The sequence below is a fragment of the Rhipicephalus microplus genome, chromosome 5 (genome assembly GCF_043290135.1).
Source record: "Rhipicephalus microplus isolate Deutch F79 chromosome 5, USDA_Rmic, whole genome shotgun sequence".
NCBI lineage: Eukaryota > Metazoa > Arthropoda > Arachnida > Ixodida > Ixodidae > Rhipicephalus > Rhipicephalus microplus.
This window is the reverse complement of record NC_134704.1, coordinates 60,504,362-60,529,988: the sequence shown is the minus strand read 5'-3', so window position 1 is coordinate 60,529,988 and position 25,627 is coordinate 60,504,362. Positions and strand designations below refer to the sequence as shown.

At 44.3% G+C, this 25,627-nt stretch overlaps 1 protein-coding gene across 1 annotated transcript; it reads right to left on the bottom strand.

Moving 5' to 3' along the window:
* Positions 1-3,301: 3,301 nt before the first annotated feature.
* On the bottom strand, positions 3,302-25,627 carry LOC119174483 (histone acetyltransferase KAT8). Its single transcript, XM_037425401.2, has 9 exons — positions 25,399-25,627; positions 25,226-25,303; positions 24,960-25,129; positions 24,815-24,868; positions 13,066-13,230; positions 11,278-11,367; positions 8,867-9,101; positions 7,213-7,363; positions 3,302-3,735 (listed from the first exon to the last, which is right to left on the bottom strand). Exons 1-9 carry the CDS (start codon positions 25,586-25,588, stop codon positions 3,516-3,518), a joined length of 1,353 nt encoding a protein of 450 aa, XP_037281298.1. The 5' UTR covers positions 25,589-25,627; the 3' UTR covers positions 3,302-3,515.

Sequence of the window (25,627 nt, the reverse complement as noted above, 5' to 3'; positions counted from 1 at the left end):
CCTTTCTTTTTAAGCGAATGATACAGTACTGCTATTTTTACAAACTAAATAATACAAAATACACATTATATAAAACAAATCTACAGTCCCTTAAAGCAATACTTAGGAGACCACAACTGGGCCTCTATCCTCTCAGGTGATACCCGTTATATTACAATGAAGTTTTCGAACTGGTGGCTTGCTGTGCAAACGCAAAGAATATAAATTGGCATCCAACATTTTTTGTCAATTGCATTGCTACTTCCCGTTAGTTTTTGTCTCTTTTGATTGCCTCGACATCACCACTGCTGAGACTTGGTTACCAGTGTTAGTTCAAAGTTCCAATTTGATTTGCTTTAACTCACTTTGACATTAGATTCACAATTGATACATAATTTGCTTATGTAAAGCCTTGAGCAGTATAAAGTGGAACACTGATGTTACCTTCCGAAGGCCATAGTGGCTAAACGCAGTTGGGAAGAGCGTCAGTGTTTATGGCACAATAGTAATGCTCAAACAGAAAGGTATCCCTAGCAACTCACTTTGTCACATTCATATTACTCAATTACAATTATTGCTGAGAAGCAATCTAGCTCATATTACTAATGATAGTTCCTACCTGAAGTATTTTACCTAACATCTGAATCACATTACACACCACCGATCAACTATTACGTCTAATCACTTTGAATGTCATTACTGCATTAAGACCCCACTCCGAGAAGTACATCGAGCAATGAGACAGGCGAATAGTCCAGTGCAGAACTCTCTATAGATAATGAGAATGTTTTCAAACATGTAGCGGCCACAGCAGCTTTTTGAAATATAATGTCCGATAACAAAATGCTCGTTTCACAGCTGGCAAAAGCTTTATGAAAACTATTGCCTATTATAGCCGCATCACATGACATGTTAAACTGTGAACTTCATTTTAGATGTCTTCGTCGGCAAGCTCCTAATCTGCACGTTAACACCAACGCGATGTCTTGTACGGGCAATGACGGGAAAGTCAGCAGAACCGACGTGCCATGGCAATTGATGTTATGCAAAGCTTGCAGAGGAAAAATGTCTGTTAAATAATTGTTTATCAAGAAAAATGTTACGAATTGATGATAAAGATATATACAAATGTGGTATGCAGACATACATTGAGCAGTTGCTCATGTTTTATATAACCAGCTATTTTCGGTTGCACAACGATGCCAACAGCAACACAAGCCAACACCAGAAGCGGTGGACCGACATGTAGTGTTTGTGCCTGCGAGGATACCTTAACGCAGACCAATTTCATTGGATGACACTTAAATACATTTGCTGTTAAGTGGCCCTACACCTGTATCATACTAATACATATGTATAGTTTATAAGATCAGATAACCAGCACTGCATCCACAATTGACACTTTACCAACATTACACCTGCATAGGGTCTTTTTCTAAAGCAGTTCCGAGACCTATTGTGGATTTTTAGTAGACACTTGATTGCCACGCAGAATGCTATAGGGCTTGATTCCTGCTGTGACCCTGATAATTATTCGTTGCATTCGTTGGGTCATTGCTGATGATGTCAGTTTTTTCTTGACACTCTTATATTTAAATTATAACTGGCTCTTCTTCGTGTTCCTGAGTTTATATCATCTGTCAACCAAATGTAGTGCATACTTGCATATGGCAGTTTGTAGTATACGGTTATGTGCCACACGTGTCCGGGTAAAGGGCTTGACAATGTACACGACGCAATTGTCACATTATTGAAGTCATGACAGGCCAGACATATTCGTCAAACCATCTTACCCTCCTATACTAATTTTGGTTTACCCCAAATTGCAGAAGTGATCACAAGAGCCCCCAAACACGGGCGGCTCTAGATTGATATGTAGATATAAAAGCTCAAAGTGCCTGTAGTAGGCAATGAAATGCTTCACATTTAATAAAGACCCAACATGTTGCGACCTCACAATACCGAAAGCTATGAAATTTACATTCAAAAATAGAGGTTGTAATCAAAGAGTGCCTTTTATGCACCCCAATGCACAGTTGAGCTTGAGAAAACGAATGTACGCCTATACTCAGCTATTATATAGCTGGAATACTGTAGACATCAAATAGTATGAATCCCCATGCTGACGTCACCACAGTACAGGATCACCGTTCTTGATATCAACTGGTCGCCATCTTCTGGGTCAAGCAATGCAGGAAGGAGATTCCGATGCAAGAAGTCAGGCCGACACTTCCTGTTCGCTCTGGGGATTGATCGATAGATTTTTTTTTTTTTTTGTAGATTCAATCATACGCCATGTAGAAATTTAACCAAGTTATGGCAAATACGGTTCACGTTATAATTTCCACAAAGGAATGCCATTGTGTAGATGTTGACTCTCCAAACATAAGCACTCTACAAATCTAAACATGATGAACATACAACTGTCTAGTTTCACTCAGTCATTTTTCTGTGCTCGTTCAAATGTGTGCATGTATAAAACAGGCGTCCATGTTACCGATATGCAATGTCCACGGTTATGCCCTATTTATACCTATGGTGTGCCCCAAGTAACAGCAATACCTACCTATGCTGGGGTAGATGGGCATGTATGGCAGGCAAATATTTCTGTTAGACATGTTCATACGAGCTTATCACAGTTGGGAGACTGTGTGTTGAGCAGCTCAGTATCTTGAAGGAGAGTGATGCAGTCGTAAAACCGCCACCCCAATTGCCGGAGGTAATGTTGGGCATACGATGTCTGTGAAACTCGGGCGTGTTAATACATCTATATGGCATGCCATGGAGCAATGCACTTCTTGTTGTGTTGAGCCGGGGGCATCACCAAACGAAATCATCTCCCTCACAAATATCATGATATAAGGTCACAACAGGCAGGTGGATCATCACGTTAAAAAAATGGCTGCAGATACACAAAGCGAATGCTGGTGACGGGGCAAAGCTAGGTCTTAAGGTAGGGTAGCGAATCGATTATCCTTGACTGGCTGATTGCTCCACCTTTCTTTCTCTACCATCATCTCTCCCTCTCTGAAGTCACCTACCAGTATACAGGACGCAATTGTTATACTTACACCTTTTCTGCCGCAAGCGCATCTAAAGCCATGGACAGCACTGTGAACAACTGCATCTATGAGTGAGCTGCTGAATGAAAGTGAAATATGACTTCCACGTATGGTCCACGCTGTGTGAATATTAAGCGCAGTTCAAACGTGAATGTGCACAATGCCTTGATAATGCCCAAGTGCTGATGCAGTGGGTTTAGGCATGTTGACACAATTGGCACAGCAACCACATTGCTGCTGCTTATTCAATGGCACAATGGTTAACAAACCGTGTGACATTTTATTTATTATATATTGCAAAATATAACAAATTCTTGATGCAATGATGATGATTCTTAAATAGTGAAAGATGTGCTTAACATACGCACACTCATTTCTGTGCATATCGCAGTCTTGTGTGATCATGCTGGTCAAATTGCAATGCCTGAGCAAAAGATCACATTTTTCCTACGAAAAAAAAATTAAAAATGGAGCCTAGGCCTTCTTTCCTTGCTTGGCCCGTTTTTTCGGAGGTGTCCAGCGCAGGGAGGAGATGTCAACTTGAAGTCGTGGCTTCTTGTACTGGGCACTTTTCAGATGCTCCTCCACGAGTTTTGGTGTTACGCAGATCACGTGTTGACCTTTCCAGTACTTCACCATGTTGAGGCTTTGCAACGTGGTCACTATGTCATGCTGTGTTATGCTCGTCATTTGGCTGAAACGAGTTCACAGTGAGGTGGCTCAGCATACAAAAACTTAAAGTTCAAAGATAAAAAGAAAGTCTGCACAGCACCTGTGGTTCACTAAAGCTGTCTGCCAAATATTTCACCGCATGTTATCGGGTCCTGCTACAGTAGCAAGGCACAATTTCGCTTTTGAGCATGTGGTTTTGCATACCTTCAGAAATTTACATACAGCTTGTTTACAGTATCGATATATTATATTGAGGAGCATAGTTATACCACAATATATAAAAATTCACTGATACATTCTCGTTTCGTACAACTTCATGCCACTGGGGACGCGAAAATGCCCTAATACAGTCGCACTTTTTCACATGTGAATGCATTTCCCCCAAAACACTATATTTGGCAGAATCCTTTGGTTTATTGCCAAGCTATGACAATATAATATGCTTACTAGCCGCTAAATATCATTTCCAACAGTAATGTTGTGAAGCTTGAGCGGTAACCATCACTGCGCAAGCTTTTCCGCAGAACTCGCCGGCCTTTATCCCGACAAAACCGTGTCACTCTTTCTTCCTGTACTAGCAATCACAAAGGGCAGAGTTCCTCCTGCTAATCTGATCCCGTCACTGTGCTTTGGGTTCTTGCCAAATCGTATGGTACATGCTGTGAAATTTCTTTGTACTCACATAGCCCCATGCATGACAGAAGTGTGCCACGTATAATTCTAGGCCAATACGTACCATGGTAGCGATGCTGTTTTTGTTTCTGTAAGCCACATACAATAGACCTCACCCGGTTTGCAAACAGTGTGACGTCACTGTGAGCCCCGAAACCAAAAGCCGCGGCCGCCTTCAGGGCACGCGCTGGTTGGCACAAAAGTTCCGCTGGCAGAATCTTTTCAAAGCCGCATGTGTTTGCATTCCTTCCACATAAATAAGTATCTGCACATTGCTGTTTTCTGAAGTCACAGCTTTTAAAACATTAACTGAGGATAATGCACAATTCTTTCAGGTCAAAATATAGTGATTCACTCGTCGTAGATGACAGCCCTAAAAGATGTTCTTCGAATGCGAACATTTACCTTTTAGCAATGACTGGTGCACGGAGAAATACTGCCATGCCATGGATCTGAACGTATCAAATATTCATCGCAACATCTTCCCTGCAGTTTTAAATGAGGCAAAGCATTAGCGGCAACATGCTTCTGAACTGTTGTGCACAATGTCATATTTTAGATTTTCACCCATAGCGCAAAATTTGGATTGTAGATGAGTGGGAAAAAAAAAGAAAATACTTGTTGCCCTACTTTCAGAACAAGTGAACAAATCCCTGTTTTTAAACAATTTTCATTGTGATTTTAAACATAATAGCCTAATGATATACACAATTTGTTGTGCGGCTACTTTTCTCAATTACAAAGTGTTTGCATACTTTGCTGCTTTCGAGTTGATACGCTAACTTGAAAGAGACTTAGTCATTCCATAAAGATCGAACAGTAAAAGTTACCGTAAAAACAGGAATATAGGTCTAACCGGAATATAAGTTGACCCCCAAAACTTTGAATATCCAAAAAAAAAAAAAATTTTTAAATCACAAAGTATTACGGCACACCCTTACCTTGGTAAATGCTCGACACAACCAGCTGCACTGTGGAGACATTTCTTTCTACTTGGACACTAATCTTATGCAGTCAAATGCCAGAAGGCGTAAAAGTGCTGTCACTCAGACTCGTCCGAACTCGAGCCCAACGACGTTTATTCTTCACTAGTAACGTCTCAGAGTGCATCGTCCTCCGTTCCATCCAATGCTTTACTGATGCAGCATTTGTGGAAAGACGGAAGTATGCTGTCTCAGCACGAAGCCCTTCCACTTCATAAATTGGCGCACCCACGATGGCGATCCCTTGCATTGCACCCTCGTGAGCCCAGAGTCGCAAGCTATCTCGACAGCTTTCACGCGGATGCACTTCACTGTTACGGGAAACGACCTTGCGTGCAGCTCTTGGACGAATTCGGTGAATAGCGTTTCCAGTTCAGGGTGCACTGCAGTCCGTCCACGAAACAATGTTTTTTTTGGTTACTGCAGGATGTGATGCGCTGCTTTTGGCTCCTCCAGTTTCGGACGCTTTTCTCCGATGCACCAAATTCCCATTGTGCCGCCAGGTTGCCATGCGCTTCGGCGTACTCGATAACTGCTTTTTTAAAGCCTATCGTAAACTTACATCGGCTACCACTAATTTCTGAAAGAACTAAAAAAAAGAAAACAACAGACAGTTGATAACCGAAGCAAAATGACATTGCTCGAACACTGTAGGCCTTGCCTAACCTTGCCTAACGGCGCCACTGCTGATGCTTACATTGGCAATAGAGACTTTCGACTTCAGCTACCTATTGTTGCGAGACTTCCACATTTCTTTCTGCCAATGACCGGTATATAAGACGAGGGTCAACTTTTCATTGTGTTTCTTTTTTCAAGAAATTCGACCTATATTCCTGTTCTTTTCCGTGCAGTCCAGAAGAATAAGCCATACATGAACCTCTACCGCCTACTCTAATGAAGGAAATCTCTGATAAAATGCAATGCTCATATTGTGTTTGCATATTCGCTATGGCAAAGTGTACTTGCAGCTTTGGCAATACTAAAGCGTTTTGGGAACCCATGCGCAGTCATACCTTTCAGCCCAGAAATTATGCACTCTTTTTTTCCCGCACATAGCGCAAATGCCAAGATGTGCGCACTGGTAGATCATCGCGTCAAATGCATTTTTACCTACTAAAATGTCAGATCCTGATATTAAATCGTCAGACAGTCACTGCAACTGGCCCTGATAAATACAATGGGTGCCAATGTTTTCGCAAACAAGATGCATTATTCTTTACATAGCACACATTACACAATACTGTCAGTGTCACTGTTCATAAACATGAGCCAATATCATGAACGCCTTTCAACACACACTAGACCCCACAATAAATGTAGCAAATTTTTGAAGACGATGCCGCTGTTCCTCACGCCGGCCACCATGAGGGTTCATTTCTTCAAAATAAACAGCCGGGCACTGTATCAGGTTTTTAGTCGCGCAGCTTACCATAAAGCTAATGTTTTCTGGCCCATGCCGCAACTAATCTTTCAACAAAAAGACGAAAAGAGGTTTGAAATAAAACAAAGAAAGTGCCCCAGGCACCCCACAACTGTACCACACTAAGCCACTGGCGGAGGTGTTTTACCAAGTGCCGCTGTTGGACGTCAGGGAGAGGGATATTGACACAGTCAGGGAGAGGGCTATCAAAGCAGTGCCACTGAGTATTGTGGAACAGCATGCTCGGGAGCAGAACACTCGCAACAGCACTTCACCACTCACTCTGGCAAACAGAGTGTGTGATAGTTAGGACACCTAGAGTGTTAATTAAAGTATTCCGCCAAACTGTCTGTCCCTGCTTGCCCACTCTTCCCTCATAAAACTGATGCCTCTCAGCATGCCAGTCATAATTTTTTATTCTCACCTAAGGTCTTTGATGGACAATGCTCCACGGACGTCTCGGAGGATTTCAAGGAGCACCCAAGACCAGTAGCTCCTGTAGCTCAGCTTTCCCAAATCAGAAAGGGGCTTCTCAGGCGATCCGACTGTTCCCTCCAGCTTTGACAGTTCGTAGCCTGTACAAAGATCAAATGCGTGAACCAATACTATTACTGCAAAAGGAGGAATGTCTGCTTAGAGGAGTACCGATGGCAAACCCCAAATGTGGCTAAGCCATGGAAGAAGAAAAGCTTAGCAGAAGCCCTAGCCAGCCTTGCTGCACTGAAGAGGGTGGGGCAAAAGTGATGTCATTTTTTCCTGAACGATTGCCCGAAATGTTGGGTCAAATGCATATTTCCATGGCAACTGTGCCATAAAAGATACCACTGCTTAGCACTTGCAGAGCATGAAAAAATTGCTTTTGTCCTGAGCTTTCCTCATGTAAAAAAAAAAAACAGAAAAGGTGCCACAGAACATGGGCTTCTTAGAGCCATATTTATTTTGGCCCCTCAAAACAGAATATAAAAAAGCAAACATACGAAGATATATATAAAGGTACTGCCACTGCAGCCTTGATATATTTCATCAGACCCTTGATTGTTCTTTATGACACATTACGATTTCAAGATGCCTCTTATATAAATACACTATTCGGAAAGGAAGGCCTGTTCCTTTTATTTTCATCAACTTAATTTTTCGCTCTTTAGCGATGTGTTCCATAACGTTACTGCATATTACCAGCCACTCTATTTCTTAGGTTGAAAAATGGTCAAGTGCAACACTGAAACGTTTATGACGTAAAAAAAAACGATGCGTGCTGTCTCTATCCTTTCTATTCAGCTACGTTTCTTAAATAATGTTTCGTGATCAATTTTAACAAGTACTGACTCTTGCAGAGATTCGCTTAGGCAAAAGGTTTCTTTTATTTTATTCTTATTATCTGGGGTGTAACTTCCCGAAACCACCATATCATTATGAGAGATGCTGTAGTGTAGGGCTCCGTAAATTTCGACCACCCGGGATTCTTTCACATGCACCTAAACATAAGTACAAAGGCCCCTCCATGGAAAATGCTGCCGCTGCAGCAGGGATGCAATGCCACATGCTAGTGGCAGCCGAACTAAATGACTGAAGGGTGGCGACCTCTACACTTATTACATTGTGTGTGGCGCTGTAAAACAAGAAATGAAAACACGTGGCAGGTTTATTTTGTCAAAAACAAATTTTTGAATGTTTTTTGGGGATACGAATCTTGGATTATATGAATATTTTTGGTCATTTTGTAAGATTCGTGTCACTTAGGTTATACTGTCTATTAATGAGCTCTCCAGAACTGAAATTTTCCTCCAACAAGCAAGAAATACTTTTGTAAGTATTGTACCAAGTGTCCAACACTACAATCAGATTACCAAGGCAGCAGCAAGCCTACAGCATCAAAACTGATTGATTAGGCATGGTGAGGTAAACACCACAATGTCCAATTCTAACCATAGGTCTGACATCTGAAAAGCGACCCTTTGCACAGGCACTTCCTTTTTTAGATTACCCCACCCCAACTACAAGTTTTGCAACTTTTTGCAAGACAAGACTAATTCAATTAGGTTAATGAATATTCACAAGCAGCAGCATAGCTCACTCACTGAAGGCTATGAGGAACTTTCCGTAACCCTTGCGCTGGTAAGGTGGCATGGTGAGGATGCATGCAACGTTGTTCCCATCAGGGGATTCTTTCTCCTTGGAGAAGTAGCCCACCAGGTGAGAACCGTGCTTGTCAACCTCACACAGAACGTAGAAGATGAACGGCTCCACGTCAAAGTACAGCGTTTTATGGTCCAAAAACAGCTTGGCCAGAAGGCACAGGTTTTGGCAGTAGATCTGCATTTCAAAGAGCCCATACATGTAGACTGACGATTGTGAACAATAAGGAGTCAGTGCTGACATCATACGTTAAGTGCAAGAATACTCTTTGGCTTCGGCCTGCTTTGGCCACGATGGCTGTCTGGTTTCAAGTGAACCTTCATCCCAAAACACATGCAAAATTTTGTAATTCCTTTCTCATAAGCAATTGAACATGGTCACATAGCATGTGAGCAAGTATCTTTTCTTGGCACCACAACGACAGTTCTAGAAAGATGGCTCTGATATGTGCTACGAAAAGATGCCACGTTCAGATGATGGTCCTAGTGCATTAGTGCTGAATTCCCACCACATGACAGCCATGCGCGATTTAAAGATGGTCCAATAGGCTCACATGGTTGTGGCCTCAATCAAATGCGGTCATGAATAAAACAGCACCCCTGATAGACCACAAGGAGGCTTCAATAATGATATGACTTAGGCGTTGCCACTCCTGAAATCACCCTTGAGTGTCCACGTAAATACTTCAAAACACTCTCGACAGCGTTCCTACTGTTGTTACAGGCACCACTACATATACAGCAAAATGCAAGAATAAATTTTAAATATACGAATGTGTATGTAAGCTCAGTGGTACAATATCTGTGAACTCCTAAACTCTGCCAAAAAACATCACAAATCACCAAAAAGCCACCCATAATAGTATACTGTAACACCTGCTCCTCATAGCCTGCTTTTATGGTGGGCACCCTGAGATGAACAACCTGGGGCATCTAGATGCACTGGTGCGCTCCATTCCAGCAACTTACGTAGCAGTCACATGACATCAAAATGAAAAGGCACATGCAAAGCTGAGTACAAAAGTATCTAAACTTTAACTGGTCGGTACATGCTTCTTTAGACTAACAAAGCTAAAGCAGAACAAACAAAAGGAAACACATGATGCATCGCCAATCCACAAATTTTAGTACGCATGTATCTGTGCATGTTGCATTTCCTCGTCACACTTGCAATCTTAGTGGAACTTCAACACGTAACTATAATGTCCATTCGTTCACAAGCAATGTTATCACATCAAGCCTTATTGTCACATATGAGCCAATGCTGAAATGTTTCTTAATAATAAAATTAATAATAATATCTGGGGTATTACATCCCGAAACCACGATACGATCAAATTTTTCTTGGTGCCATGACAATATGGTAATGTTTTTCCAAGTACCATATTTTTACAAGCAAGATTCGTGTGGCAGGGTATCAGCAACTCTGAAAACATTTGTCAATACTCTATAAGACCAGAGAGTGATGTGCTACTTATTCATACACGTATATCAGTAATCAAATAAGAAATACGGCACCACTCAAGAGCACACCAAATGCAATGCCTCACTGTTACAACTGGCATACACCGACATATTTCTCATTAGGACTGCCACCTCTGCTATCAAGGCGTTTGACATTAGTGGGGCATAAAAAGAATGATGTGTAGCAAAATACAACTGTAGACCGTTGCTTTAGTAAGTGGCACTGGTGCAGGTATAGTCAGCAGTGCATAGCACTATTCTCAGAGGCCATGAATTAGGATACCAGAGCGCGACGGTGCATTTGACGATGGCATAACTGATATGGTGGTGGCAGCGACACATTAGATATTTTTAGCTAAGCAGCTAAAGCCTCCCAATGATGTTACAAATAAATGATAACACGCAGTCATAGTGCTCAGTTATGTTATACCCTCCACTTTTTTTTTTTTCAATGCAGCTTGACAAAAAATGCTCAGTTAACATGTATGTGGTAACATTACCACATACAGAAAACAAAGCTAAGTGGGATATCTACAAAAGCTGCAAGCATATTACAATGCTAGCTGTCAGCACACTTCAACGTAGAAAGCGAAAGCTTGAATACGCATCACTTGATCACATGCACGTACAGTCGCACTCAATGCGACTTTCAACACACGGGCTGTGGTTTAAGTGACCACAAGCCTGAACCATGGCACTGACAAATGTTATATTACTTTAGAAAGTGCCGCTAACTGAGAGTTTAATTTAACAAGTTTTTCTATGTAGGTACCACTTTGCAGTCGGTACCTTTTTGGGTACAGACAGCATAGTGCTGCTCAAATTGAGCACAACTGTACATGTACTGGCTACTAGCTGGAGCAACGCTTGCCAAGACTCTAATTACATACCTTGTGGTCTCTGCCATCCACCTCCCACAGGGAGACTGTGCCTTTCCTGTATATCTCTTTGCCAGGTGGCTGTCTCCACACGCATTCACTCTGAGGAGAGGAACAGTACTATGTAAGGATTTTAAAACTGAGATAGTGGGAGCCCTTTTCATATATTCGTTTTACTAATCTATATGACAGGGAGGTTTCATTTGCCGAGAAACTTCTTTCTGTGTATGATGAGGTGCCACAGACAAATGGCAGTCACTTCATATCTCTGGGCTAAACGCTACGCTACTACATGGCTCTTTCGGCAATCCTAATTTAGAAGGCCAGTTGGCACAAATGCAGTGTAACTCTGGTCCCCTAAGTTTCAAGACGGATATGCAGAAGCGACTGTGCTGAGCATGGCTACCGTTTCGAATGTTAGAGGTGTTTACATTTTCACACCACGGCAAAAGCTTCTGCAAGTTGTGTTCCGAGCCCCACCTTAGTCAAGAATTCAAGCATCTGAATAGCCTCTCTGCATGGGTGCAAAGCTCCGTTATAACAGATCGGCTGCCTGTGCATCCGTGTTTTCTTGTCCTTGTGGTGCCAGATGTATCACGCTGTATCGAGCACAAAAAAACTATGTCCCACTTCTGTACAGCTCAAGTAAAGCTTGTTTTTGGTCTTACTAAAAACACTTTTATGTCAACAGCAAATATTATTCAATACCATGACTAGGTAGGACATCACAAAGAAGCAGAAATGGTACTTTTCAACTCCCTCGGGTGCACGCTAATACTTGCGAATGCTCTTACGTGCCAAGAACAATTAAAAAATGCAACGACCAGTCGGCATCAGTGCAAGAAAGTGCCAGCGCAGAAGAATGAGAGGAACGTAAAACTACACCAAATCATATATGTGCATACAAAATATACTCTGTGCTCAAGTTTTGCTTAGCCCTCTATATTAAGCTGTCGTGTTGTGTATTCTTAGTAAGCACACAGAACATTTATTCTCTGTATTACCTATGTAATATATGATGCATGGTAACTTTAATCTGTGTTTGCATGCAAGTGAATTATATTGCATACAAAACCTTTTTCATCTCTTGTTCTGTTACCTGCTAAGTGCTCTTTCTGTGTAATGAACTGATCACTCATAGGATAAAGGATAATAAGGATAAAGGATAATAAGCCCCAATAGACCAGCAGCACGAGCACTATATAGAAAAACAGTGCCTATCTCTAATATGCATGAAGTATTTACGGTAACAGGCAAAAATATACGACAAATTAAGAGTTATTATAATTGTAAAGAATAATAGACTCATGATGTGTCACAAAATAATATGAAAGACCTTCGAATCACTGTACGATGCAAACACAGGAAAACACCAAACTATACAGGATGTCCCAACATCGTGCACAAGGTTTCAAGAAAAAAAAAGGATTAACTGCCTTATAAAAATGAGACAATGTGCATATTATTCTAAAACCATATTATTCTAAAACCACCATTAGCTTTATTTTCAATTGTTCACACTCAATTAGTTAAATGTTACTATGAATTAAATATTTATATTCCCTTTTGATTAGTCAATTAGAGGCTGCAGAGAACCACAAAGCACTTCGATAGTTTAAAACAATTTTTAAATTAAGAACCAGCAGCCGGTGACATTCACTGCATATCATCTTAAATTAAACCTGCTTCCCTAGTCAGAAAGCCCAAGACCAACAGCTTGCACCTATATAACCTTAATTCTAGCGCCTGTCACAGCTATCACTTTTCTGGCTAACCTAAACACAGCACTGCTTCAAGTACCTGGTGGTAGCGGTAGGTCTTCTCGAGCCTCATGTACTTCAGGCAGAACTCGCAGATCCAGAGCTTTGGCACTTTCCCATAGTCCTCGGGGAAGGGCGAGAAGTACCACGCATCAATTTCATATTTTCCGAATTGTATTCTGTCAACATATTTCACTTTCGTGATCTGCATGAAGACCAACAAAACAACGAGCCTTACTGTCATATGAGTTAATGTGCCAAATAGTGTCGAAAAAAGACAACCAAAAGTAATCATTAGGCTATTCTAATAACAATGTGGCTAGCGTTACTTTCCAATGCAACTATCACCACTGCTAGAGTTAGATCCAAATGTGGCTACAGGTACAGCTAACACTATGTCCACAGAAAACTATAGCCATGTTTAGAGTTACATCTGTTTTAACCAGCTTAACATCCTGCGTACAGACTAGAACTTTTTACTACAATAATGCAGAAATACGGGCTAGTTGGTTTTGCTACATACTGAAGCTTTCGTGCACACTCACGCAGGCACATATGAAAAGAACACAAGGACCAGCGCAGACTAATGACTCATTTTTATTCAACAGGTAAACAGAATATGTTTGCTCTTTTTAGCACTTCATGATCACTGCGCATGAGCAAAAAGGGCATCATCCAAAAATAAACAGATAAATCCTTTAACAAATGCAGTCACACGTTTTTTTTTGGCAATTCAATTTTTTTTTTTTTTGTTCAATGATATTGAAAGATGACTAATGGAAATGCCTTCAAGCCTAAAGATATGCTACGCTTCTACAACTTCTATTGTCTGATTAGAATGAACATAAAGAACTTCAGTTTGATTAAACAAAGGCTTACATAAACTAAAAGAACAACGTGCACAATGGGAGGCTAAATGTGTTTCCGGCCTTCCCTTCAAATTGCTCAAGTGTTCTTTTAATATCACATTCAAGCATCGGCCAGTTTGACCGACAACAGTGCCCACAACTGAAAGGGGTCTTCTACACTGCATTTCTTTTGCACTCGCCCACCTGATGAACCGCACGCTTGGAACATCTACAACCGATATCCTTTGCCCTTTTGTAGCGTTAGCTACATTGGCCTCGCTGAGCCAATTTCGCGTGGCACTGGTCTGCGCATGCGCAATGATACTCCGCCGCCGCAGCGCGCGGCTCCCCGCCGGTGTGCGCGCAATTCGATGCGCTGCGCAGACGATCAGTGGTGTCACGCACTGGAGCCGGCACCTCCCTCGCACTCGGCCGCAGCCGCGCGCGACTCGCCGCCAGCGGTGTGCACTTTCCAGAGAAGTGCCGTCATAGCCTTGGTAGACATATGTACGCCAACGCGTGCGCCTTCCCTGTGCAGTAGCCATCTGACACTGCGCTGGAGCCACTTGATAGCACCTCTGACTGGCGCTTGCCACTGTGTTATAGCCATGGAGAAGGACAGTGCAAATGCTGCTCAACGGTGCAGTAGAGCGGAGAAGCTTAACTCATCGGACCCCGAAGTGGTTGCCCAACAAAATAAATATACCTGTGCCACATAATACGTATACCCTGTGTGTGTCATTGGAACAGCTGTAAGCATGATATCTGTAAAGCTAAGAACAATCAGCTGAACCTTTGCTAACGCTATGTACATCCTGGCATAGCTGAGCTAAGCCACTGCCATTTTTTTTTATACAGATTATTCACAGCCGAACACACGCCCCTTACTTTGTCCTTTGTCAAGAATACTACTTTGACACCATACTTAGCTGCCACCTTCTCAAGCTTACGAGACAAACCATGCACGTAGGGAATTACTGAAATTTTCTTTGTATCTTGGTTTCTTTCCTCTTTCTCCCCATATTTCATTTTTTTCAATAACCTTTCGCTTGCAGTTAAAGAGTCTAGTTAGGGTATCCAGGATGGATACCCTAACTTCGTTGTTTGATATGATTGACTAGCTATGATAGGGTGTAGTATCACCACTTTGCCCTTGTCACTAGAGTGTACTGAGATGTGCGTCAGTCGCCGCGTAAAAAAAAAAACGCCAGGCCTGCGCGAAATGTGCAGCACTACCACAGCGAAAGCTGAAAGAGCGGCCTTTCGTAGCCTTTCTTAAATATTATTTGGGTAGCTGCTGCAAGCCTACTTGCAGGGTACCCACTATGCTATAAATCATAACTTTTGTGTAGTAGGCAGGCATTCTTGTTCTTGTTCACCTTCTCTTGTGGCACATACCCACTGGGGATCGGCCAGGCATTCCCTACACCATCCTTCATTATTCTTCAGAGAAGCATAGTACTCGCTACACAACTTCAAAGAATTTTGTGCAATTTTTTTTATTCTGCAGCTGATCATAATGAATAACTATGCCTGAAGCTTCTGTAATGAGTTGGAGCATCTGACCACCCTCTCGTTACGCAGTTATTATTGTGTGAAGCCTGGCTCTTCCTTTGCTGGGGACCCGGATTCGAATGCCTCGATGTTCTCGGTGCTTTTAAAGGCGAAGCTCCCTACAGCGACACCCGTTCGTCCCTCGTAGCCATTGTAGTATGTAACAGGTATAACATTTTTACCTCCAAGGTGGTGCCGGTGAGAGATTTCTTCTGTGTGTTGTTGAACAATAAAAAATAGTGCTCAATGTACATGCCAATGGCTGCTAATGGGGAATGAGAGACAGGTGCATTTGGCTTTTAGTTAACGCGCACGCTGCGATTCACATTAGCAGCCATTGGCATGTACATTGAGCACTATTTGACAGGAAAAGGTTGCTACGTTATGCTCGCTGGGCGTAACCTCCTTGGTTTTAGAAAGGTTTAGCGAGCGTTGGGCCGCAGTGCCATGAATACAGTGAACTAGTATATACCATGAACTCGAGGTAGTTAAAGGTGGGAAGTAGACCCGAAGCGCAAGCCATAAGAAAGTGTGCATGGGCTATCTCTCGTTTAGTCCTTGGAATGTCCGCTAGATGGCGGTGCTTCTATATGGGGGAATATATGATGAAAAGATGCGAGATTGTGGTACTTGGAGTGTTGAATAGATGGACAAACGGACACGGACAGATGCATGGATGGACGCATGAACGGACGCAGGTGCGGATGCATGGACGAACGCACGGACGGACGCACGCACTGACGGGCGGATGTATGCATGGACGGTCACACAGACGGACGCATGGACGGACGAATGCTTCACCCCACTTTCCATCATTCCCTCTGTGAATACGCTGCCAAATTTTTAATTACAGAGTTTTTTCATCTTATTTAGCGCGATAGATGGTACAGACTCCAGCAGCGGTGGACAACTATGGCGCACATGGCCCTTGTTGTGATCTCATAACAGCTTTCACTGTAAAATGCCAGGAAATCGGAAGAACTAGCCAAAGAGTAGCCATGTGTGAGTTGAAATTAACATTTTTTTATGTAACTGAATACATGCAACAGTCTTTATGCAAAAATTTTAATAATTACGTGATATAAGCCCTCTAAAATAAATATGTTTCACATTCAAACTTAAATTTCTTACTTTACAAATCATCTCATGGAGAAGAATGAAGGCTGTTGGGCTGTTGCAAAATTGACAACCTTTTCAGATGTCTAGTGTAACTCTTCTTAAAAGGAAAAGAAGAAAACAGTCATGGAGACAATAAAAATTAAAGAGCAAAATAAAAACCATGAGAGTGCTAAAGATCATGCTTTTTGGGACTAAAGCATAAAATATAGCTTCGCAATAATTTCTCGCGGCGTCATTATGACAAGACATAACATATGACACAAGAAGTTGGCCAAATATCCGGGCTGTTGCAAAATTGACAACCTTTTCAGATGTCTAGTGTAACTCTTCTTAAAAGGAAAAGAAGAAAACAGCCATTGAGACAATAAAAATAAAAGAACAAAATAAAAACCATGAGAGTGCTAAAGATCATGCTTTTTGGGACTGCAGCATAAAATATAGCTTCGCAATAATTTCTCGCCGCGTCATTATGACAACACATAACACATGACACAAGAAGTTGGCCAAATATCCGATTCCGAATGTCTCTATGCCGAGTGCCATAGACACACAGTGCTTGCAATTGTCCTGCTCACTTCCCAATATCATCCAAAGACGCATTGAAAAATAGGTGGTTCGTGCAATCGTGGAACAGTTTTTCCTAACTATTAGCCGTGCGTCCTTAAGACTTCTTTTGTGGTGTGTAAGTGCCAAATTCAATTTTCGGAGATGGAAACACACCTTTCACACCGTGTTCTTAACCCTTTACAACCGGTGTCGCGAATTCGCGACATAACGAAAAACTTCGAGGAAGCAAGTCACAAAATGCATGCCTTTAATAATGGATGTCAATTACTCACGGTGAAAGTAGCTTTTAGCACGAAAATTCTAGCGTCGTCTTGTCTGAAGTATTTCATGTTAAAACCAATTGTTTTGTAGCAGATGGCAGAGAACATGACGCACACGCAAAGCCTCTCACTTCTTCGTGTTTTTTTGCCAGGGTGACCTAAGTCCTACCTTCAATAGTTTTGTTTATTTCATGTGTACGCAACCAACATGTTACGAAGTTCTGAAGTATGTTTCTTGTTGCAAGGTCCTCGCTTCTGTGACACATGGAGAACTCGCAACATACATAAAAGTATGCATCAAAGCTGCATTTTGAGATAACTTAACAGCGTAATTATTTAAAGGAGCACTGAAATCAAATTGAAAATCGAGTTGTGCCCTTCCTGTGATTTCTCGGTGTGCATAGGTCGCCTTGGCCAAATTTGAATGGAAATCATCGCGTGGAAGTTATTTCATTTCAGCAGTAAACAGCGCACGAGAGTTTAAGGGAAATTGGAATGCCCTGCGACAACGACACTGCATCAAAGTTGCATTTTGAGATAATTTAGCAGCGTAATTATTTATGGAGCACTGACATCAAATTTCAAAATCGAGTTGTGCTCTTCCTGCGACTTCTCGGTGTGCGTAGGTCGTCTTGGTCAAATTTGAATGGAAATAATCGCGTGGAAGTTATTGTATTTCAGCAGTAAACAGCGCACGAGAGTTTAATAGAAATAGGAATGCCCTGCGACATCGACACCACATGTTCGGTGTGATACATTCCGCAAATACCATCCTGAGTGACGATGCGTTAGTAGCGGTGACGTATACGATATGAGTGCTCTTATCAAGGCGCCGAAGCCTGGAAACGCACTCACTCATCGCGTCTGATCTGTGGCGCCGCACTGCTTTGAATGATTTTGTAAAATTATTAAGATGAAAACCACCTTTAAAAGAACAGTAAAAGAAAAGAGCAAGATTAAACGTGTGCTCGTCGGTCAGCATGTCAAGCAATTGTTGTGAGTTGCAGTCGTCTAGTTCGAAGCACGGAAAAAGCGCAATGAAGGTGTCTTTTCATATCACGTGTTACACATCAACACGACCACAAGCTATCAAAATTGAAACGGAGTATAGTCCGATATCATCCCTAACAAGTAACATGCAGGTATTGTTGAATTTTAGTTCATCTGTAGACTGTCCACGTGAAAATGGTAATACCGTGTTTATCGCAAGAGGCTGGATAGGTGGGGCCGTCTGGAGGAGCAAGAAAGAACTTGGCAAGCAGGAAACCTATTCTATTTTTCCGCTGACGCTCATTCGCGATAGCTATTTTGGATTGACCCCTCTGCGTACACCTGAACGGCTGAACGCTGTGCATGCCAAAACACACCAATATAGCTAACCGAGACGCACGAGCGAACATGGCTGAAGCATGCATCTTCAGGCACCTCTTCAGTGCTGCTTGGAACAGCCTCCATTTTGGAACCGCTGTTCTGTACAAGGTCGATCGAAGCAGAAATTATTCACGACATCATGAATCTTGAAGATTCCAAGCTCCAGACTATCGTATTGAAGCCGAGTCGACACTTTGTACAGCGACGACAGCAATGCAGGTAATAAGGCATGACTGAATGTGTCCGCCTCCACACGAAATGTTTGCAGAGCAGCCGAGTCTGACGTTACTCTTTTCTGTGGAGAATCGGTCAGCTGTGGCGTGATCTGGAGGTGGGAGCGCCACTGCTGGTGCTCCCAGCGCTAAAAATGGCGGGATGCCCGGCTGTTTTGAATAGTGCTAGATACCAGTGATATAAATCAATAAATGTGATAGTTATTCATCCCTCAGTTGCGTTTTTGGTCGCAAATCGCTGCTACAGGGTCTACAGCTACTCGCTGACGCAAAAATCTTGGTATGAGTAAATTTGATGTCGGTGCTCCTTTAACAGTTCTTATTTAAAGCTGGAAAATGAAAGCAATTCTTATTTTGCTTGGCAGTACCATATTTAGGCATTAAAGGTTTAAACTGCGTACTCGAATGCCAGCAGCTGTGACGCGACCAGATTGGGAAGTTGGTTCAAACCAACCGAACAATAATACAGCCAGAAAAGTAGCCAGGACCTTCTTTCTGCTGCCAGCGGCCCAGAAAAGTAGCCAGAATCGGCAACCATGATGTGCGTGGTTTGTCTTGCTCATCTGTTTCGCATATCAGCAGCTTTGTTCTAGACAAAGACCAGCTGATGCACTTTTTCAAGATCTTTTGACGTAACATTTCTCAACAACGGTGCAAGGCGCAACGAGATTGGCCAGACAAGGCCTGGTAGTACAACAAAACACGTGCTGCTGCATTTCTATGGTGTTCCTGATTTTGTAGTCAGAATTGATTTTTAACGGGTCTTGATACAATTACAGTTGTAGTTCCTTCAACATGACAACTTGACTGGTGGAACTGGTACAACTGCTGGAACAAGTATCTTTAATAAGCGTGCGAAACGATTCTCTCTTTCAAAAAAAATTGTGACTCCTTCATGGATGGAACTTTTACTGCTAAAACAATATTTAAAAAGAAACCACTGAGAAAAAAGATATGAATAAATGTGTAACTTGTACTAATTGAACTGCAGCATCGAGGCTACCTAAACGGGGCAGAGTGCACTGGCTCACTGAGTGAGGCATGCTGGGCGTAACCTTTAATTTCGTCTGGACGTAACTATATCAAAAGTTGCAGTTATACCGATAGTGTTATTCACAACCCAAATTTAATTTTAGTCACTATTTTGCCAGTGTCACTGGTAGGCACGTTTCACTGGAATGATGTTACTTTGGGGTACCCACGTGTTGCTCCCACTATTTTGTTTGAGTGGTTTGTGTCACTACAGAAAGAAGAGTATCAGCGACATGCACTAGGTCATATGTTGCAGCCACCATCTTGATTGTCTTTTAAAAAAGGGAATTTCAGAATATTGCCACCAGCACGTAGTGGGTTGACAGCAAGAGCGGCTCTCAATCTGGAGGAAAAAAGAAGATCGCGTGCTTCTTTGCTCGAGAGCCAGCCATGACTGACGCATCGTCCTAGAGCTAGCTACCTGGTGGTTTAATAAATCCCCCAGTACTTGTGACTCATCGTGACAAACTGGTGGAGGTGCTGGGTACGCAGAGAAGCCGCGAAGCCCAAGACGGCGATATGGGCACTGGCGGTACAAGTGATCAGCTTCTCCACAGTGAAAGCACAGAGGCCGGCGATCAGGTGTGCGCCAAACATCAGACTTTCGAGGAGACGTGCGCCGATCGTCGATGTACTGAACTGGTTGCACTGAGCGATGGGCGACAGAAGCAACAGGGACAAAAGCCAACGGTGGTGGCGTGTACGTGCCTTCATAGTACGGTATGTGCTGCGCTGACTAACAGCAGGAACAAAATGGACGAATAATGGCGGCGATGCAGCAGGGCGTTTCAAGGCTTCCGCGTAGGTTGTCTCACGGCGGCATTCAGCAGGAGCTGGCACAGCTGTATCATAAGGCAAGGTGTCCTGGAGGGCCTGCTGCAGCTCATCCTTGATCACAGTTGCAATAGAGTTAACTGTAGGATGAGGTGTTACACCAGCCTTTTGTAACTCTTCACGTACTATATCACGGATGAGTTCACGTAGACAGTCGTTGTTGGTTCTAGTGGCGGTGAAAATGTCGGCAGTAGACATGCCACTGACTTGCCTGTCGTATTGGTTGGATTGCTGCTGCAGCATTTTTTCCATTGTCACAGCCTCGGACAAGAACTCCGCGACCGTCTTCGGAGGACTTCGCACGAGGCCGGCAAAAAGCTGGTCCTTGACACCGCACATCAAGTGACGCAACTTCTTGTCCTCCGTCATTCTTGAATCGGCCCGTCGGAAGAGGCGCATCATGTCTTCGATGAACGTGGTCACAGTTTCGTTTGGCAGCTGGATGCGGGCCAGAATAGCTCGTTCAGCTCGTTCTTGGCGATCAGCACTGGCATAGGTCTGCAGAAATCTACGAGAGAATTCGGGCCACGTCGTCAGCTGTTCCTCTCGGTTTTGATACCACGTACGTGCCCCGCCTTCGAGATAGAAGTAGACACGACCCAGTTTCGCCGCGTCGTCCCACTGATTCAAGGTGGCTACGCGCTCGAAATCCGCCAACCAGTCCTCAACGTCCTCGTGCTCCAAGCCATGAAACGTCCCCGGTGCGCGTGGGCTTTCCAACGTGTAGCGGTTCGACGTCGTGCTTCCCGTGCCGGTTGCCGAGGTTTGCACCGAAGCGCTGGTCATGTTTGTCGACGTGGTGGGAGCAGTATCATCGGCTTCTGGAGGCAATCCCCTGATTCGGGGGCTGGTCCGATGCACGGGAGTATTGACTGGCACTGGACTCGTATCGCGGCTTCCTGGGGGGGACATGAAGTTAGCCACACATTTCAGGGACATGTAGTTACCGCCGAAGGAATCCGTCCCGATCCGGACAAGCTTGCCGCTGTTGCCGAATTACCAGCTCCTATCGATAAGAAAGCCGTACGGCGCTTCCTTGGTTTGTGCGCCTACTATCGCCAATTCATTCATGGCTTTTCACAGATAGCAGAACTTCTGACTCGTCTCACAAGGGACGACACGCCGTTTGTCTGGGAAAACGAGCAACAAGCAGCTTTTGATGAGCTGCGACAGCGCATGCAATCAGCGGCCGTTCTCGCTCATTTCGACGATGATGCTGACATGGAGGTCCATACCGACGCTAGTAACATTGGGCTCGGTGCAGTGCTCGTTCAGCGTCAAGAGGACATCGAAAGAGTGATAGCCTACGCAAGCCGCTCTATATCCCGTGCCGAGGCGAATTATTCCACTACGGAGAAAGAGTGCCTTGCAGTCGTGTGGGCAATCACCAAGTTCCGCCCGTACTTTTATGGTCGTCCCTTCAAGATAGTGACGGACCATCACGCGCTCTGTTGGTTGGCAAGCCTGCGCGACCCTTCAGGTTGGCTAGCATGGTGGAGCTTGCGGCTGCAGAAATTTGATGTCACCATCGTCCATAAGTCCGGCCGTAAGCATGAAGACGCTGACACACTGTCACGCGCAACCCTTCATGTCGTCAGTCAGGAAGCAGAGGAAGACGAAGGCTTTCTGGGCACCGTTAGTGCATCAGACTTGAGCAAACGACAGCGAGATGATGCAGATTCGTCCAATCATTGATCATTTAGAAGGCCAGGGCGCAATCATACCACGTCATTTATCCCGCTCGTTGACGTCGTTCTGCCTGCGAGACGGGGTGCTGTACAAGAAGAACGCTCGTTCGAACAATCGTGCTTACCTCCTGGTGGTTCCTCGAAACATGCGAGACGACGTCCTCTTCGCTTGCCATGACGAACCCACATCCGGTCATCTGGGCTACTCAAGGACACTTGCCAGAGTGAGCGAGAGGTACTATTGGCCAGAACTTTCAGCAAGCGTAAAGAAGTACGTCAAGAGCTGTCGGGAATGTCAGCGCCGAAAGCAACCATCTGTTAAGCCAGCTGGTTTGCTTCAGCCCATTGAAGCACCTTGCACGCCATTTCGGCTTCTCTATGGCCGCGAAGTGCAGACCATGCTAGACTCAATGCTACCGTGTCAGGACGAAGACGAGTTGGCAACAGACGCAGAAGAATTCGCAGAGCGTGCTGAGGAAGCCCGGCAGCTCGCGCCACTGCACATCGGCCAGCAACAGCAGGCAGACGCACGACGCTATAATACCCGCCACAGAGAAGTGTTTTACAGCCCCGGAGATCAAGTTTAGGTGTGGACGCCCGTCCGCCGCCGTGGCCTTAGTGAAAAGTTGCTGAGGCGGTACTTTGGCCCATATAAAGTGTTACACCGCGTCAGTGACGTAAACTACGAAGTGGTTCCGGACTCAACACCCTATGCACAGAGCAGGACACGGCTGAGGCCGGACGTCGTTCATGTGTTGCGCATGAAACCATTTATTGCGCGTTGTTCGTAACTTTTCCTTTACCGTACAGCGTTCTTTGTGTTTTTTGTTTATTTTGTGAACTTACTTTCTCCTTCATTGACGTTTCCTATATTGGCACGCTCTTCAATTTTTACTTTCACTTCATCCAAATTTCCAACTTTTTTTCACGTGCCTATGTAGTAGCATCGCGGTGCTGCTATGTACTTCCTTTTGTACCAAAAAGAGGAAAGCTGCTATGCTTTCCTCTTTTTGGTACTTGTTTTTTTTTTTCTTTTCGAAAGGGGGGGATAATGCCACCAGGGCGTAGTGGGTTGACAGCCAGAGCGGCTCTCAATCTGGAGAAAAAAAGAAAATCGCGTGCTTCTTTGCTCGAGAGCCAGCCACGACTGACGCATCGTCCTAGTGCTAGCTACCCGGTGGTTTAATAAATCCCCCAGTACTTGTGACTCATCGAGACAATATTGTTTGCAAAGCTTTGCATTTGCGCTGCACGTGTGTAGAACTCTAGCCAGTGGCGGGCTCCTGTTAAGTGACGAGCGCTAACGCTACGCCCGCAAGCTTTACGTACGGTGTTCTAAAGCTCTCTATTAGAATGTTTTAAAGAGCGCTTTGTGTCCTTCTCGTTTCTGTGTCATCGTTTTGTTCTCGCGCTATAACTATCGTCATGCTATACCAACGCGCCCAAGCTACCACACTTTGCGTTAACGTTTCGCGACACTATGCATGCGTCGTACCCTAACTACTTGCGGGCTCCCGTGTAGTGGCGGAAACTACGGGCGACCGCAAGGTACGCTAACTTAGCGTACGCTATTTGAAAACTCCATACTAGGGAGCTTTAGAATAATGTTTCCAGGGGCTGCGCACATAGCGGGCGCCATACGAGCTTTAGAATAGCATTTGCTCCCCCTAGGGAAAATTGGACTTTCGCCCCGACCGCAAACCCAAATGCATGGAAGCTACTCACAACACTTTGCGGGCCTCGCGGGTCGCGATCGCCACACGCAAAAAATTTCGGATTTTCTGCGCGCGGGCCGCGAACGCCGACTCGCGTTACGACGCGTACGCAGAAATTCCGATAAATAGCGCACCGCGAGACTTAGCTGCGCGGTCGCTGCCACTGCGCACGCGTCATAACGCGAGTCGGCGTTCGCGGCCCGCATGTGGCCCGCAAACGCTCGTTCCGAGGGTACGGTGTCACTGCGATCGTGCGTTGCGGTTTGCTGCAGGACAAACGCTATTTTAAATATCATATGGCGCCCGCTACGCCTGCAGCGCTTGCAAACGGTATTCTAAAGCACCCTATTGGCTCGCTGCGTTAGAGGGTCTAATAGACAGCATTTCTAGTGGTGCCACGCTGGGCGAAACTGCAACGATTCCTATCGCCAAGTCTGGACGTACCGCTAGACACTCTGTTCCGATAAACATCGGCAAGAACAAAGATTGTTCCGACAGCTTACGTGAACTACCTACACGCATGTTTACAAAATAAACAAGCAAAAATACGCCACGTTGGCGCACTTACCGCCTCGTGCTCTTTTTCGAGCGCTGCCGTCGTCGGATCCATTTCGGCGTACGTCTGAAATAGCGGTAACAATTTGATCAGAGTGGCCCAGCAGCATTACGTTTGTAGGCACTATCCACCAAGTGTTGAACAACCCAAAGATTACCTTCTGAATGTGATTAATCTCATCATGTCTCCGCTTTTGGTTGCGCGTAATCTTTCGGTCCGACTGCTCTATGAGGTCTGCTTGCGACATCGGATTCTTCAGGTCCTCCTTTTGAGACGACGACAAATTGAACCTGTCACGGTCAACCCATTCATCCAGGCGACGATTATCTACGTCAAACAACGCACAGCAAAGATTCAAAGACGCATAAGCATTGGCAGTTCAAACCACAGCGCCGGGGCCATAGATTTGACTTTGACACTTACATCCTTCGTAGTGAACGTAGTACTCCCACTTTCCCACATCGTGATCGCACGGGCGAACTTGGATAATCTCGGCAGGATCTGCACGCCAGAGCAAGTCAGTACAATGCCTCGAAGAAAACCTAGATCACGCAATGACAGCTCCCAAACTCTTGCGACATAAACAATCGACTTACGCCAAGTGTCGTCGCTACGACGCACCATGTAGTGCTCTCCTATTTCAAGCGCTCCCTCCATGATGGGCTCCTTGGCTTGACGGTTACGGCCTCTTTCCGATCCCCCGAACGATTTGCCTGAAATTGTGTTTTCAGACTGAGCGGGCCCATCTTTCGTTTGAGTCGCAGAGGAACGATTTTCTTGCGACATGATGCAAACGACCAAGTGCTTGGCTTGGTTTAAGTAGGC

Coding starts and splice junctions, on each gene's coding strand:
- LOC119174483 (XM_037425401.2), bottom strand. CDS start 25,588: ATGTCGCAAGAAAATCGTTCCTCTGCGACTCAAACGAAAGATGGGCCC. Junction 11,368..13,065: donor AGACCTACCGCTACCACCAG/GTACTTGAAGCA, acceptor TCCTCTCCTCAG/AGTGAATGCGTGTGGAGACA. Junction 7,364..8,866: donor AAAGTTCCTCATAGCCTTCA/GTGAGTGAGCTA, acceptor ATCTTTGTACAG/GCTACGAACTGTCAAAGCTG.